The sequence below is a fragment of the Varanus komodoensis genome, unplaced genomic scaffold, assembly GCF_004798865.1.
Source record: "Varanus komodoensis strain SLA01 unplaced genomic scaffold, ASM479886v1 scaffold19, whole genome shotgun sequence".
NCBI classification, from domain to species: Eukaryota; Metazoa; Chordata; class Lepidosauria; order Squamata; family Varanidae; genus Varanus; species Varanus komodoensis.
In genome coordinates this window covers 7,173,703-7,186,529 of record NW_025335550.1, presented here as the reverse complement: position 1 = coordinate 7,186,529, position 12,827 = coordinate 7,173,703, and the positions used below count along the sequence as shown (strand labels likewise).

Here is a 12,827-nt window from a genome sequence, read left to right as displayed (position 1 = left end):
AAAAGCTCTCAGGGGGTACATTACAGGGATAAGTGGGCTGAAGGCCAAAAGGGTTGTGGTAAAAAGCAATGACCCCCTCTCTCCCAACATGCTAGAGTTTTTAGCTTAAAGCACCTGCGGCCAATCCCTAAACCTTAGCAGCACGTCAAACTTCTAGAAGAGGAGGGAAGGCAGCTCAAAAACTAAGACTTCGCCCAAGGATTGGTGGCTGAGAACAGAAGAAAAGCCCAGCTGGATGAGATCAAAAGCCCATCTGGTCTAGCACGCCAAACATACAGTGGCAAACCAGCTGCCAGCAGAATCTCTCAAGCGGGATGGGTGCAAGACCTCCACCCACTCAAGCTCCTCGGCAACTAATGTATGCAGCCAGGCCACCTCTGGTGAAGGAGATAGCCCATAGCCAGCAGGGCTACTGGCCCTGATAGTGTCCTTATCATGAATCCGTCCAATCCCTTTATAAGCCACCCCATTTGGTACCCATCATCACTTCCCATGACAGCGAATTCCATTGTTTAGCTATACACTGTGCAAAACCTCCATCCAAAGCAAAGGAACAGGGCTCAGCCACCTAGGGATTTGGTCCCCGGGTCAGTTTCCCTACCTGTGCCTTAAAGACACACGAGATTTGATAGAGATCCTCCCTGCATTCACATTATTCCAGGAAAAGTCCTGCTGAAGGCACGGAAGCTGCTCCACAAGGCCTCGCATGGAGGGAGGCATCTCCAAGCCTGGTTTAGCAAAGGATCAAAACCCACCATGTGATGTGTCGGTGACTCCCATGACACAGCCCCAGAGCAAAACCATATGCAGCTAAAGAGAAGGGCGAAGGAAACAAGAAAAACGAGACTGGTGACTTTTTCCAGCCCTACATTCCTCTGGCTGATTGATCCCTCCCACAGTAGACACCCGAACCCACCAATACGCCTCCACAAATGGAAAGCATTCATGGGAAGCTATTGGGAGGCAGCAGTTCCCTTGGGGAGCGAGCACAATAAAAGGAAAGTTTGTATCTGCCACGTGGACCCACAATTGGGCTTAAAAAATGAACAAACGCAGTGCTATCATTGGGCTTTGTGAAAGTGATACTTCCTACTCTTTTTCGGCAGGAAGTCCAGGAAGCCGAGTATAAACAGAACAAGGGAAGAGGGTGCAGAAGCGAAGCTACTCATAATAAATATTACAGTGAAAGTTTTGCTCATCAAACTAAGATTAAAAACATATTCTAATCTCCTGAGCCACCTCTCTTTGATGTATGCTGAAACAGAAAGCGTATGTATTTTGTAAGATTTACAGCAGCCCCAGTGGGAATCGCTTCACATTTCATTTTTTCCTCCCTATTTGAGATTAAGAATATATTAGGTGAATTCAGTCGCCTGATGTTTATTGTGTCAGGTTGAGAACTTCCTTGAAAGAAATAGCCTCAGAGGGTCTTTCCACTCAGCATAAAACAGCAATATCATCTCAAGAAGTTTTCTTCCCTCAATGCTCCTACTCCAGACAGAGATGTGAAAAATTATCTGGCACATTTTGAGCAGATACAATGCTAGAAGGTTTACAAGGGCAGCTCTGTGATAAAGCCTAGAATGACCACTTATTTACTGCAAGGAAACAACAAAAATGGAGGTGGTTGGTAGAGATCAAGGAATCAAAGATGCAGGTAAATTAGAAAGGGTCCAGCGGAGAGCAACAAAAATGATCCAGGGTTTGGAAACACTACCCTATGAGGAGGGACTGAGAGAACTGGGCATGTTCAGCCTTGAGAAGGGAAGACTGAGGGGGGACATGAAATCCCCCTATAAGTACCTCAAAGGCTGTCACAAAGAAGAAGGTCAAGATCTCTTCCTGCTGATGCCAGAGTGTCGGACATAGAATAATCAGTTCAAGCTGTGACAACCCTGATTCAGGCTGGACACCAGGAAAAGCTTCCTCATGGTCAGAGCAATACAGCAGTGGAACCAGCTGCCCAGAGAGGTGGTGGGCTCTCCCACACCAGACATTCAAAAAGAAACTGGGCAGCCACCTGAGTGGGATGGTGTAACATGGTGTCCTGCAACGGCAGGGGGTTGGATTGATGGCCTTCATGGTCCCTTCCAGCTCTACTGTTCTATGATACCAGGGCTTTGGAGTCACACTCATTCAGGAAAAGAAAAGTTCTCCATGAATCTGGAATGATTCCCCAACATGCGCCTATTGTCCTTTTACAGTCACTGAAAAGGCTTTACTTCACGATTGCTTCGATTGGCTGCATTTGGGTGGGGCAGTCCAAGGAACAGGAGTTCGTAGAATGTGAGGCCTTGCGGATATTTCCATCTACAACTCCCATAATCCCCACCCACAGGGATCATGGGAGTGGTCATCCAAAATATGCAGACACGGTCTGCTAGGAAGTGCAGGGGTCCAATAAATGGGCAAAAACATGGGCTTTGGAGACTCCTGACAAATAAACACAGGCGCTCTCACAAAAGGTTCTCCTGCAAAATGTTGCAGACATACCTCATGCAAAAAGCCACTCTTGTCTTTATCTGAGTGAAAGGGAGTGCTCTTGTTTTAGAGCTCCAACCCTCTGCTTTAGACTTTGGTTCCTGGGCCACTTAGTTTTCTTCTGGAGTTCACAGTTGCCTTCTGGGGATTGAGTGTTTTGTACCTTGCCCAACATGGCTGGCAGTGTAAGAATGAGCAAACTCCCACCAGACCAACCATTTCCCGAGAGACCCCTTGATACTCTCGCAAAATAACCAAATGTGTTCCCCCTCCCCAAGAGATGGGGGCCTGTCCCAACCTACGCCCCATGCCCGATTGCAAACAAACTTGCAACTAAGCCTAAGCACATGGAACTGAGATCATAACATACTTTCTCCTCATTTATGGCTTCAGCAACTTCCCTCTTGTCCTTCTGCTGTTTTCCCTGTTTCAAAATTTACCACTGCATGCTCCTTGGGGAAGAGAACTCTTCCTTGTGTTCCATGCACGGTAAAAGTTCTGGATAGATAATAAAGATGACTCAGTTTTAGGGAGTCCAGAGATGAGCCCAAATTGTCCTCATCACACATTTCAAATACTTTTATCTAAGTTATCTCCTGTGTTTGTAATTTCTATGGTTTTGGGGAAGTCATGTTCAGCCCCATCAATCTTTCTCCCTCTCCTTTCCCAAGCTCACCAGGAAAAGAAAGAAGCACAGTTCACCTTCATATAAGCATGAGCACAACTAATGAAATTCAACTGGAAGTTAGGAGGCAAGAAGGAAGAAGTGAGGGGGCAGGTGGAGGCCCATGAAGAATGTCTCATATTTGTACTAGAAAATACAACTAACCACAAACCAGTGGTGGACTGGCAGATGGCAGTAAAATATCCTTAAACAGAAAATCATGCTGGGAACCGCAATGCAACATTGTAAAGGCATGCTTTTGCACTTATCTGGGTAAAAGCACAACTAAGAGAGGAATGGGCAGTCTGCTTTTTGTCCTGCACATTGGAGCTAATTGCCTGAAGCGTAAAGATGTTTCTTTCAAGCCCGCAAAGTAGAGAACCTGCAGCTTCCCTTGGTCCCGCGGGAATAAATGACAGATGTTTTGAATACTGGGGTTGGTCAGGTAAGGGGGTGGACACGAGGATGATTCTCAGAAAAATTCTCAAAAGACAGGCAAGTTCTCTGAGGCTTTCCCTGGATTGGACTAGGAATTTTGTGCAGTTCCCAGGGGAGCGGGGAGGCTATAAAAATGTTTCCCAAACCAATCCAAAGCTCAGAAAATGGTATTCCTCCAGCGAGTCCAACCAGTGCGCAAACACGTTCGTTGCCTTCTTTTCACTTTGCTTCAGTATCCGATGGCTTGGGAATGGCTGCTAAAGCTTTCCTCTTTGTCTCTGAGCAGTCACTTTGCTGCTGCTTCCAGGTCACCACAAATCTGCAGGAAGAGCAAGGGTAGCGTACTGGGGGCTGGAGTGAGGGAGCTCCTGAGAGTCTTCCCAGGTTTCGGTTTTGATCCAAGACAGAGAGAGCAGGTGGGGGCTTGCAAAGCTCAGCCTTGTTCCAGAGACTGCTTAGCAGACACGGAAACAAGAACTTGTATGTGAGGCAAAGGGGAGAAGCAGGCAATCTAGCAAAAAAGCCACCTAGTCCTGAGATGAAAAAATAAGACTTGGCTGTAACGTCATTGCTGCAGGTCTTGCAATTCTAGATCCATTTAGCTGATAAGGGGAAATAGAAGCTCCTGTAAAGATGGAAGAAATACCCTCCTGGATCAGTCCAATGGGCCATCTGGTCAAGAGTCCCGTTTTCTGTTGTGGATGGCCAAAAGAGAGTGAAGCCACTGTGAAATCTGGTTAGCCCAAGGCTGTTGTGAGAGCAGAAAAAGTTGTGGGTTTCTCAGAGACTGATCTGAACCTGCAGAAGCATCACAACCAGGCTGGGAGTCCCTGATGCCCCAGTACCCAGATCCAGGGGCAGAAGCAGAGGTCATGCTCAGAGCTGGGAAGGTGGCACACGAAAAACTGCACCGATGCTTCCCTGAAATCCAGAACTGCATCATAGAAAGGGAATAAATGGAGCATTCTGGTGAATGGGAAAAGGACGATGCATTCGACGTCCTCTATGGCCCCCGAAAGAGCTTGTGTACATAGCAAAACTTAGCCCTTGTCCTGACACCGCAGGGCCCTTTTCTCCACCTCCACCACATGGCACCATATGCACCTGTCAAAGGTGGAGGAAATGCATGATCCAATTGCAACAGGGAACCAAATGAGCTCTAGCACACAATAAATAGGGAAACTCAACACACATTTGTTGTTTTTGGTGGAAAGCTGCCTTGTACACACAATGTGTGGTTCCGTCTTGGAAAAGATCTGAGCTTGGTTGTGAGGAACAGGATAAAGCACTGCGTGCAAATGTCAGAAATGGGTCGCATCGACAGGGCAGCTGAGCACATTCAGGCTCATTGTGAGTTGTGGGACATCTGGACAAGTCCAGTTTAGCCAGCAGACAGTAAGATTGGAGCTTCAAGAGAGGCTTTTTGGAACAGTTGGTGGCAAATGAGCCATTTTGGCAGTTCCTCGCATCCTTTAACTCTGGAAAAACATTTGCAAACCGAGTCTCCAGTTACTCGTGGGCTACGCTGTAAATCTGGAACGGATTTGCTACAGTGCCTCCTGCAAGTGGCCTTTGTTTCATCAGGAAGGTGTTGTGTTTCCTTAACCAGGTTAATTAACCAAAATAAATCTTTAATGCGATTTAGCCAAATAAATTCCAGCTTTACTAATGACGGATTTAAAGAGGATGCCCTGAAAAAAGCGTGCGTGTGTGTGCACAGCTGACACAGAGAAACTCTTATCTTGTTTTACAAAGGGCTCAGCCAGGCCAGGAGCAAGCAGCATTTTGGGGATATTCGGTATGGCCTGGCCCCTATCCCTTCTTCCACTGAAGAGGGAGACTGAAGGTCAAGAAGCTAGCAAGAACATCTACCATGAGGGTTTGGGAGGATGGCTTTGCTTGCTGCCCGTGTTGAGTGAGATGTTATGAGTTCTGGCGAGAGAGAAGAGAGCATGGGTAATCTCTGGGGTAAGTGGAAATTGTGAAGGAGGGGTGCATAACCTCTTGGAGGTGCTTCCAAGGACTGCATCCCAGAAATGGGCAAGACCAAATGGAAGGAGCGGATGTGCAGAAGCACTTTGTGATTCCCCTGCTGGCCAGTTCTCCTTTTCCCAACTCCTGATTGCTTAGTGTTTTCCCTCTAATACTGGAATTGATGGCCCTCATGACTAGTAACCATTCCGCTCTACAAATCCTCTACAGATAAGTCTTTATCGGTGACTACAGCTACATCTTGTGGCAGCAAATTTCACTATTTAACATGTGTGAAAATGGAAACTCTTCACTCACCAGTGAATTTCTGTTCCCCACAAGGGAAGGAGGCTAGCTAGTTCTGAGGTCTCTCTGCCTCTGAGACCTCCCCAAAGCAAGCTGCTCTCCTACACTCATGGGAGAAAAGTGCTTTCTATCTGTCCTGTTGTCTCCCATCAACCAGCTTCATGGGATGACCCCTGGCTCCAGCATTCTGGGAAATGGAGGGAAAATTTCTGCCTGTTCACTTTCTCCACACCATGCATCGTTTTCTACACCTGTCTCCAAGGTGGCTTAGAATTAGGGATGTCAATAGAACTGGGTAGCATTTCTGTCGTGTGGTGAGGGAGAGGACAGAATGTCAGTGGGCCATGGATGGCTGGAAGCTGAAGCAGAATGTGGCTCCAGCAGGAAACAAGAGGCACGTTCATCGCCCTTGTTCCATCTCTTGTAGAAACGTGTAACAGATTCAAATGAATCCCAATTTTTCTCCTGTGGATTCTAGAGCAGACCAGGTTTTTCTGAATTAATTAATTTTTCCCTCCTAATGTTTGCTTCTTGCATTAGTCATGTGGGTTATCCCATCCAGTTGGGGACTACACAGTAAAAGGGAGGATGCTACATAGCAAGTTGGAAGATTCGGTATGTGGTGGAAGATCATCCTGGTTGTGATTAGCTCATCCGTCTGAACCCTCTAAAGAGAACTGGGCATTGCAGGGACACTCCAAACAATACTATGTGTTGGGAAAATGGAAGCAGCCCCATTTTTTGTGCAGTATTATTGTACATTTATTGCATCAGGGGTCCTTCTGGATCCAACAGCAAGGCAGAAATAAAATTGAAAATGGAGATGACGTCAATTGAGAGTGAGGGCAATGCTTTCTGGGTTAGTCACATGAACCAACTCAATTAATCAGGATTGCACGATGAATAAGAATATTTGTCCATGAGGACACCACTGAGGACAGAACAAAGTCATTTGGGGAGGGGAGGGGAGGGGAGCACAAAATAATTCAATATGAAATAAATGAAGTGATAAACATTCTTTTTCAAAGCATTATTGCAGAAGTAATTGACAAAAGAGGGGATTCTCTGTGTGTTTGTCTGGTTGTTTGTGTGTTTGTTTTTACATGGAAGTGTTTCTCCACCCTTTCTTATCTGATGACATCTGGTGCTGATTAGACAACATATTACTTATGGTCAAAGAAGTTGCTTGTGCGTGACCGACTCAAAACGCCAGCAAGCTTCTAAGCAAGTCATTGCACAAAAGATGAAATAAGAATACGCATCAATCGGCAAGTCAAACAGGAAATGCTGAGCCCAAAAGCAGGAAAAGGAGGTGCAGCCCAAGAGGAATGCACACCCGAGCACGCTCTGACCACCGCCATGCTGCTGAGCCACATTGGGTGTTAACTGCCACAGGATTAACACTCTTTGCATCATAAATAATATAAGCAGTCATCAGGAAATTGTAACACCTCATATAAGCAAGATCTTAGCACTGTTCAATGGCACAAACAGTGGGAGATACTAAGAAGAGAACCTCTTTAATGTACTCTGCCACTTTGAAAGGCCTGAATCTTTTGTGACATTATCAAGGATGGCTTAATATTTAAATTCATGCACATTTTCTCAAGCTGCCTAACTTCTTTTCCAAGATTATGCCTTATTCAGAAATACTTAATACCTGTCAACCTTTGAATGCGAGACAGCTGCAGAAATTATCCAGCCATGTTATCTAGACTGAATTTAAATCCATTATATTTCCATGCATCTTACAAACAGAATCTCTCCTCTTCTGGGTGAAATCAATGATGTTTATGGTACTTGGACAAAAAGTTCCCTCTTTGTTTAATTCCACTTGGCCATGATCTACAAATTTAGTTGAATTGACTTGGATTGTTGACAGTGTGACCATGTGCCCATTCCAAGGGTATCGCCTGGAAAAAGCTCCACGTAATGAGAAGCTTCTGGTTGACCATGGCAGTTGCAGGTGGCCACAGTCACCTGCGAAGAGGTTCTTCCCCACTCCCAGCACCACCAACAACCTTAGACACCCCCACTTTGAAAACGAAATGAACCAATGTGGGGGGGGAACCACCCCCTCCCTTTTGTGTGTAAATGAACGGTCCCACCCCATAGCATTTTAATGTAAATTAAATTCAAGGTCCTGTTGATTTCAGTTGAACAGTGGATTGGCACCCAGTCTCAGGAATCTGACACTAAATGGGCCTTAAACTTGCAGCCTGAGGGACATCAGTTGGCCCAACTGTTTGCAGGACGGAACTTCTATGAGGCTCTTCTAACCAAAGGGGCCTCCATGGGCCAACTGGCCAGAGTGTTCCCCGATCCCTGTACAGTGTCTGCTTTCTGAAAAAGGAAGAGACCTGTCTTTGCTGAATGCAGGCTACCTTCGTGTTTCTCAATCTGCGCCTCAGCAGCACAAAATTCAAAACCATCGCTTCTTTGGTATCCGTATGGGCGGGTGCGAACAATGTCATTAGCATCTTTTTTTATTTCCCAATTGCATTTGTTTACACCCCTGCCTTCCATCAAGGATCAAATTACAGCCCGTGTGTTCCTCCACTCATTTCATTCCCACAATTAAAGTGGCTACGTTTGGTGGCTGGCATTGTGGCCAAGAACCTGATCCTGTCACTTCGATAACATTTAGCACGGGATGCAACCCTGTGTTAGCCTTCCACCACTTGGCACCCTTGAGAGGTCTTGGACTTTAGCTTGCATCAACGCCGACCAACAGGGCCAATGGTCAGGAACACTGGCAGCTGCAGTCCAAGACTGGAGGTCACCAATGGAAGACAACTGCTGCAGCCGCTCTACCAATGGGAAGACGGAGCCATCAATTCTGTCTACATGGGAGGCAATCGAAGAAGGGATTTTTATTTATTTGTTTATTAAAACATTTCTATGCTGCCCCATTCGCCGAAGCCTCGGGGCAGCTCACAACATAAAATTAAAATATAATACATACCACAAATTAACAATAAAATAAGTCACCCTTATTGCAGATAGAACTTATCGACGTAGGTCAGGGGTGTCAATCCATATTGAGCCCACCTTGCCATCTACCTTCTCTGGGCTCCTGGAAAGTTGGGCTAACAACAATAGTGACAACACCCTATTTCACATCAAGAACAGCAGCTTATTATGTCTCAGGTCTTCTCCTATAAGAGGTGGGGGCTTCCATGGTGGTGGGTGGTGTACCCACCCTGGGTTTCAGTCAGAATGTTAAAGAAGCTATCCATGATGCTGAGCTCCATCTCCAGAACAGGTTCAGTCCTTAAAAGTTCAGGCAGCAGCCTGGAGTGGTCACCCTGCCTTCTTGGCTGTATTGCTATTCCAATTACCCTGAAGTCTGTTCACTTCCCCATATCCTGCTCGTTTCCTCTCTGTATGAAAATTCACACTGAAACACGCCTGTCAAACTATTTTTCCCAGAATGCCCAGTTGTGAAATGCTGGTGTCTCTTTTTTTAGCTAAAAGCTGCATCAGAAGACTCAGTAACTGTGAAAGCCAATGGAAGATTAAATGTCTGATCCACACATCCGCCTGAGAAACGGGAATCTGCTCACATCAGGATTCATGGCCAGTTCCTCAAGCAACTTGCAAGCACCAGGATCTGAAACCATTGTCATGTTGTAGTTTCACACATTACACCACTAGAAATCTGGTCCGACACAGTTGTCCATTCACAAGGAACTGTGGGCAGTCCCAGTTCCCCAACAAGTATGCTTATACGAGGCACATGTGTTCAAGCATCTCTATACCTCATAACACTCTGCATTGTGAGGAGTAAACCTAAATCTTAATCCAAAGCTGCAAAATATTCTCCAGCCAAACTAGAAAACGTGAAAAACCCCATGGGGGCATATCCCAATTGTGGGCAAAGCCAAATATGATTTAACACCATAGAAAGTTGGTAGGACAAAGGGTCCGAGTATTTTCTCAGAAATAAGCTGCAGCACTTTAAGCCGCCCTGAGATGCCAAGGCATGTGAAGATGGCATATAAAAGTTTTAAATAAACAAACAAACAAACAAAGTTTAAATTCTGGGGATAAGATGGAGGAGGAGAGTAAGCTGCCTTGAGCCCTTTGTAGGAAAAAGGCAGGATATAAATCGAAAAATAAATAAAAATAAATAAAAATTTCTGATTGCAGAAAAAGAGCAGATGAGGGGTGTGGGCTGGATGGGGGAAACCCCATGGGTTAGAGGCTACACAGCCCTATTTTAAATTAACTAAAGCAGTCCTCACTCTGAGACAGGGAAGGTCGCAGATTAACCTCTGGACCAAGTTATGATGGCGGCACAAAGGAGGTGTCCAAAGCACAGCTTTTGCCTGATCTGCAGTGTCTTTCCTTGATCTTGCATCTCGAGGAAAAAAGGATGGTGGGCAAAGGGGAGATAACAAAACAAACCAACCAAAACACATTCCTTAAAATTTGGCTTTACATTTGGTAATTGAATCATGACAAACCAGCCCAAGAAAACAACGAAATTTTGCTTCCTTTACTCCAATTTTCAAAAGAAGGGGTGGGGGGAGTGTGCGCGTGTGTGCGGAGACCAAAAATAAAAAATAAAATGTGCGCACGAATGTATAATCCCAATGGAATAAACTGACTCTTGCTAGACAAGCTGAAAGCTGATTAAAATATTTCTCATCCTTTGGGTATGCAACAGCTTTTGATGATGGAGAGTGTATTAATATTCAGGCGAGCCGCTTGTCAACACTTCAGACAGGTCCCAAGAAAGAATCTGAAATTGACCAGGTTTTCTCACTGTGCCAGAAATCTTTATGAGACACAGTGCAGCACCCTTGCACCAAGAGAGACAAAGATAAGCGCCTGGACTTGCCTTTTAGACCTTTTTAAAAAGAAAGTGCAAGAATTCGTCTTCCTTCTTTGGTGGGGAGGGGCAGCCAGGAATGGTGTCTTTGTGCATGCAAACAGTTTTGCGATATTAAGTGCAGAAAAGCAAAGAAGACGGTGTCGCAGATGGGGTGGGGAGCCGAAAGACATCTTGATTTCAGCCCACATCAAGGATGTTCTTATAGCCTGTTCGATTTAAAACCAACTGCCTGAGCCGCTTCCAGACACGCAGACTCCAAAGTTAATATCGCAGAGAGAAATCTCTAACAATAATTGCTCCTGCAAGAAGCCAAGCCAGAGATGGCCAGGGTTGGACTTCTTTTTGTTTAACCATTTCGTCGACGGCATCTTTCCCTTTGGTGCAAGGAAGGTAAAGGGCTTTGACAAGCGGGACAAGGCAGTGCGGTGCCTTGCTTGTCCTGTCTTCCCTTCCCTAAGGATTTCTAAGTGGCAGGAGGCATGGGGAAGAAACAGCACCTGACAAAGGGCCTTGGAGAAGGATTCCGGGGCTAAATATCTCCCATAACAGGAGAGGGAGCATCATGCATTGGCAGTCAAGCCAACTGTCCCCGCTACATATGGCTGTCCCTAACTGGGGGTCCTCCAGATGCTTTGAACTACAGCTCCCATTGTCCACTGGCCAGACTGGCTGGAGCTGTAGTCCAAAACAACCAGAAAGCACCAGGAGAGGCAAATTCATTCCAAGCCATATTTCAGTTACAGGCTCTAAAATGGAAGTTACAGAAAGAAATCGGTACCAACTTTGCGCACTTTTACTTAGGTGCCGACACATTTTATTTATTTTTATTTATTTTTATTTTTTATTTATATCCTGCCTTTTCCTACAAAGGGCTCAAGGCAGCTTACATCATTCTCCTCCTCCATCTGATCCCCACAACAACAACCCTGTGAGGTAGGTTGGGCTGAGAGTCTATGACTGGCCCAAAGTCACCCAGTTGGCTCCATGGCTGAGTGGGGACTAGAACCCAGGTCGTCTGAGTCCCAGTCCCCTGCTCTTAACCACTACACCACACATTTGGCTTGCTTCAAAATGCTGGAACTGAAGGCAACTCTCGAATCAATCTTTAAGGGGCTGAGTCTCCCAATTATTCACATTTTCCAAAATCTAAGGGGGTTGCACTGTAAGCCCTACATGCATATGTGATTGAGAGTATTGGCATATGGAACATCTGTGCGCATTTACCTCTTCACCCCAATAACAACACCTTAATTTTAAATTATTCATTGTTTGGTGAGAAGTAGCAGAGAAAAAAAACCCGGAGATACAGAAAAAGACTCTGCATGTGGGGGTCAACATTTGCTAAAGGATGAATGCTGAGCTGTTGATACATCCAGACAGAAAGTGAGCAGAAAGATGAGAAGCATCAGAGAGAAATATTTCCTGAATGGTCTGGTTGAACACCCCAGCATGGAGACGTTTGTCTTGAAAAATGAAAAATGAAATGTGTGGGATCGAGTGAATGCTCCAGAGTTCCAGGTGATCCTTGCTAAATTGATCATTTTCCCACACCTGGGACAGGTGTCACACATAAGGAGAGAGTTAGGTTGCCCTCCAATTCTTGGATACAGCCTAGAAATCCTAGAAAGTGAGAACTTGGGGCTCACATTTTGCAAAATTGGAGAGGGAATTTGTGTGCTTGAAAATGTTCCTCCACTTCACAGCACTTGGAAGTCTGTTGATGGCAGTTGTCATTTTTACTGCTCAATGACATTGTTTCATGTCAACCCTAACTGAATCCAGGAAACGAAACCGTGTCCTAGGTATCATGAGTTTAGAAAGCAGAACAGGGAACAACAACAACAACAACAACCTTCCTTATATGCCCTCATGCCCCTTAAGATCTGCGGGAGAGGCCCTGCTCCAAGAACCCTCCCTGAAGGAAGTCAAAAGGACATCTACTCAGAGGAGGGCCTTCTCTGTGGTGGCACCCAGATTGTAGAATGCACTGCCCAGAGAGGTTCACCTGGCACCGAGTTTATATTCTTTTCAGCACCAGGTTAAAACCTTTTTATTTAATTGTTATTTTAAAAACTAATTTTAAAGTTTATCAGTTGCTTTTATTTAACTTATATTTTTTTGTTAATT

General features: G+C 45.4%; 1 protein-coding gene across 6 annotated transcripts in view; it reads right to left on the bottom strand.

Moving 5' to 3' along the window:
* The window catches only part of FTO (FTO alpha-ketoglutarate dependent dioxygenase), a 233,243-nt gene that overhangs the window by 138,107 nt on the left and 82,309 nt on the right, over positions 1 to 12,827 (bottom strand). The window contains exon 8 of one of the 6 annotated variants that reach the window (XM_044427734.1): positions 8,359 to 8,703. The exons of the other annotated variants lie outside the window; for them this stretch is intronic. Within the exon in view, the coding sequence (XP_044283669.1) occupies positions 8,671 to 8,703 (33 nt within the window). The 3' untranslated portion in view covers positions 8,359 to 8,670. Of the gene's footprint in view, positions 1 to 8,358; positions 8,704 to 12,827 lie in introns of those variants that run through there. 6 annotated transcript variants of the gene reach the window in all.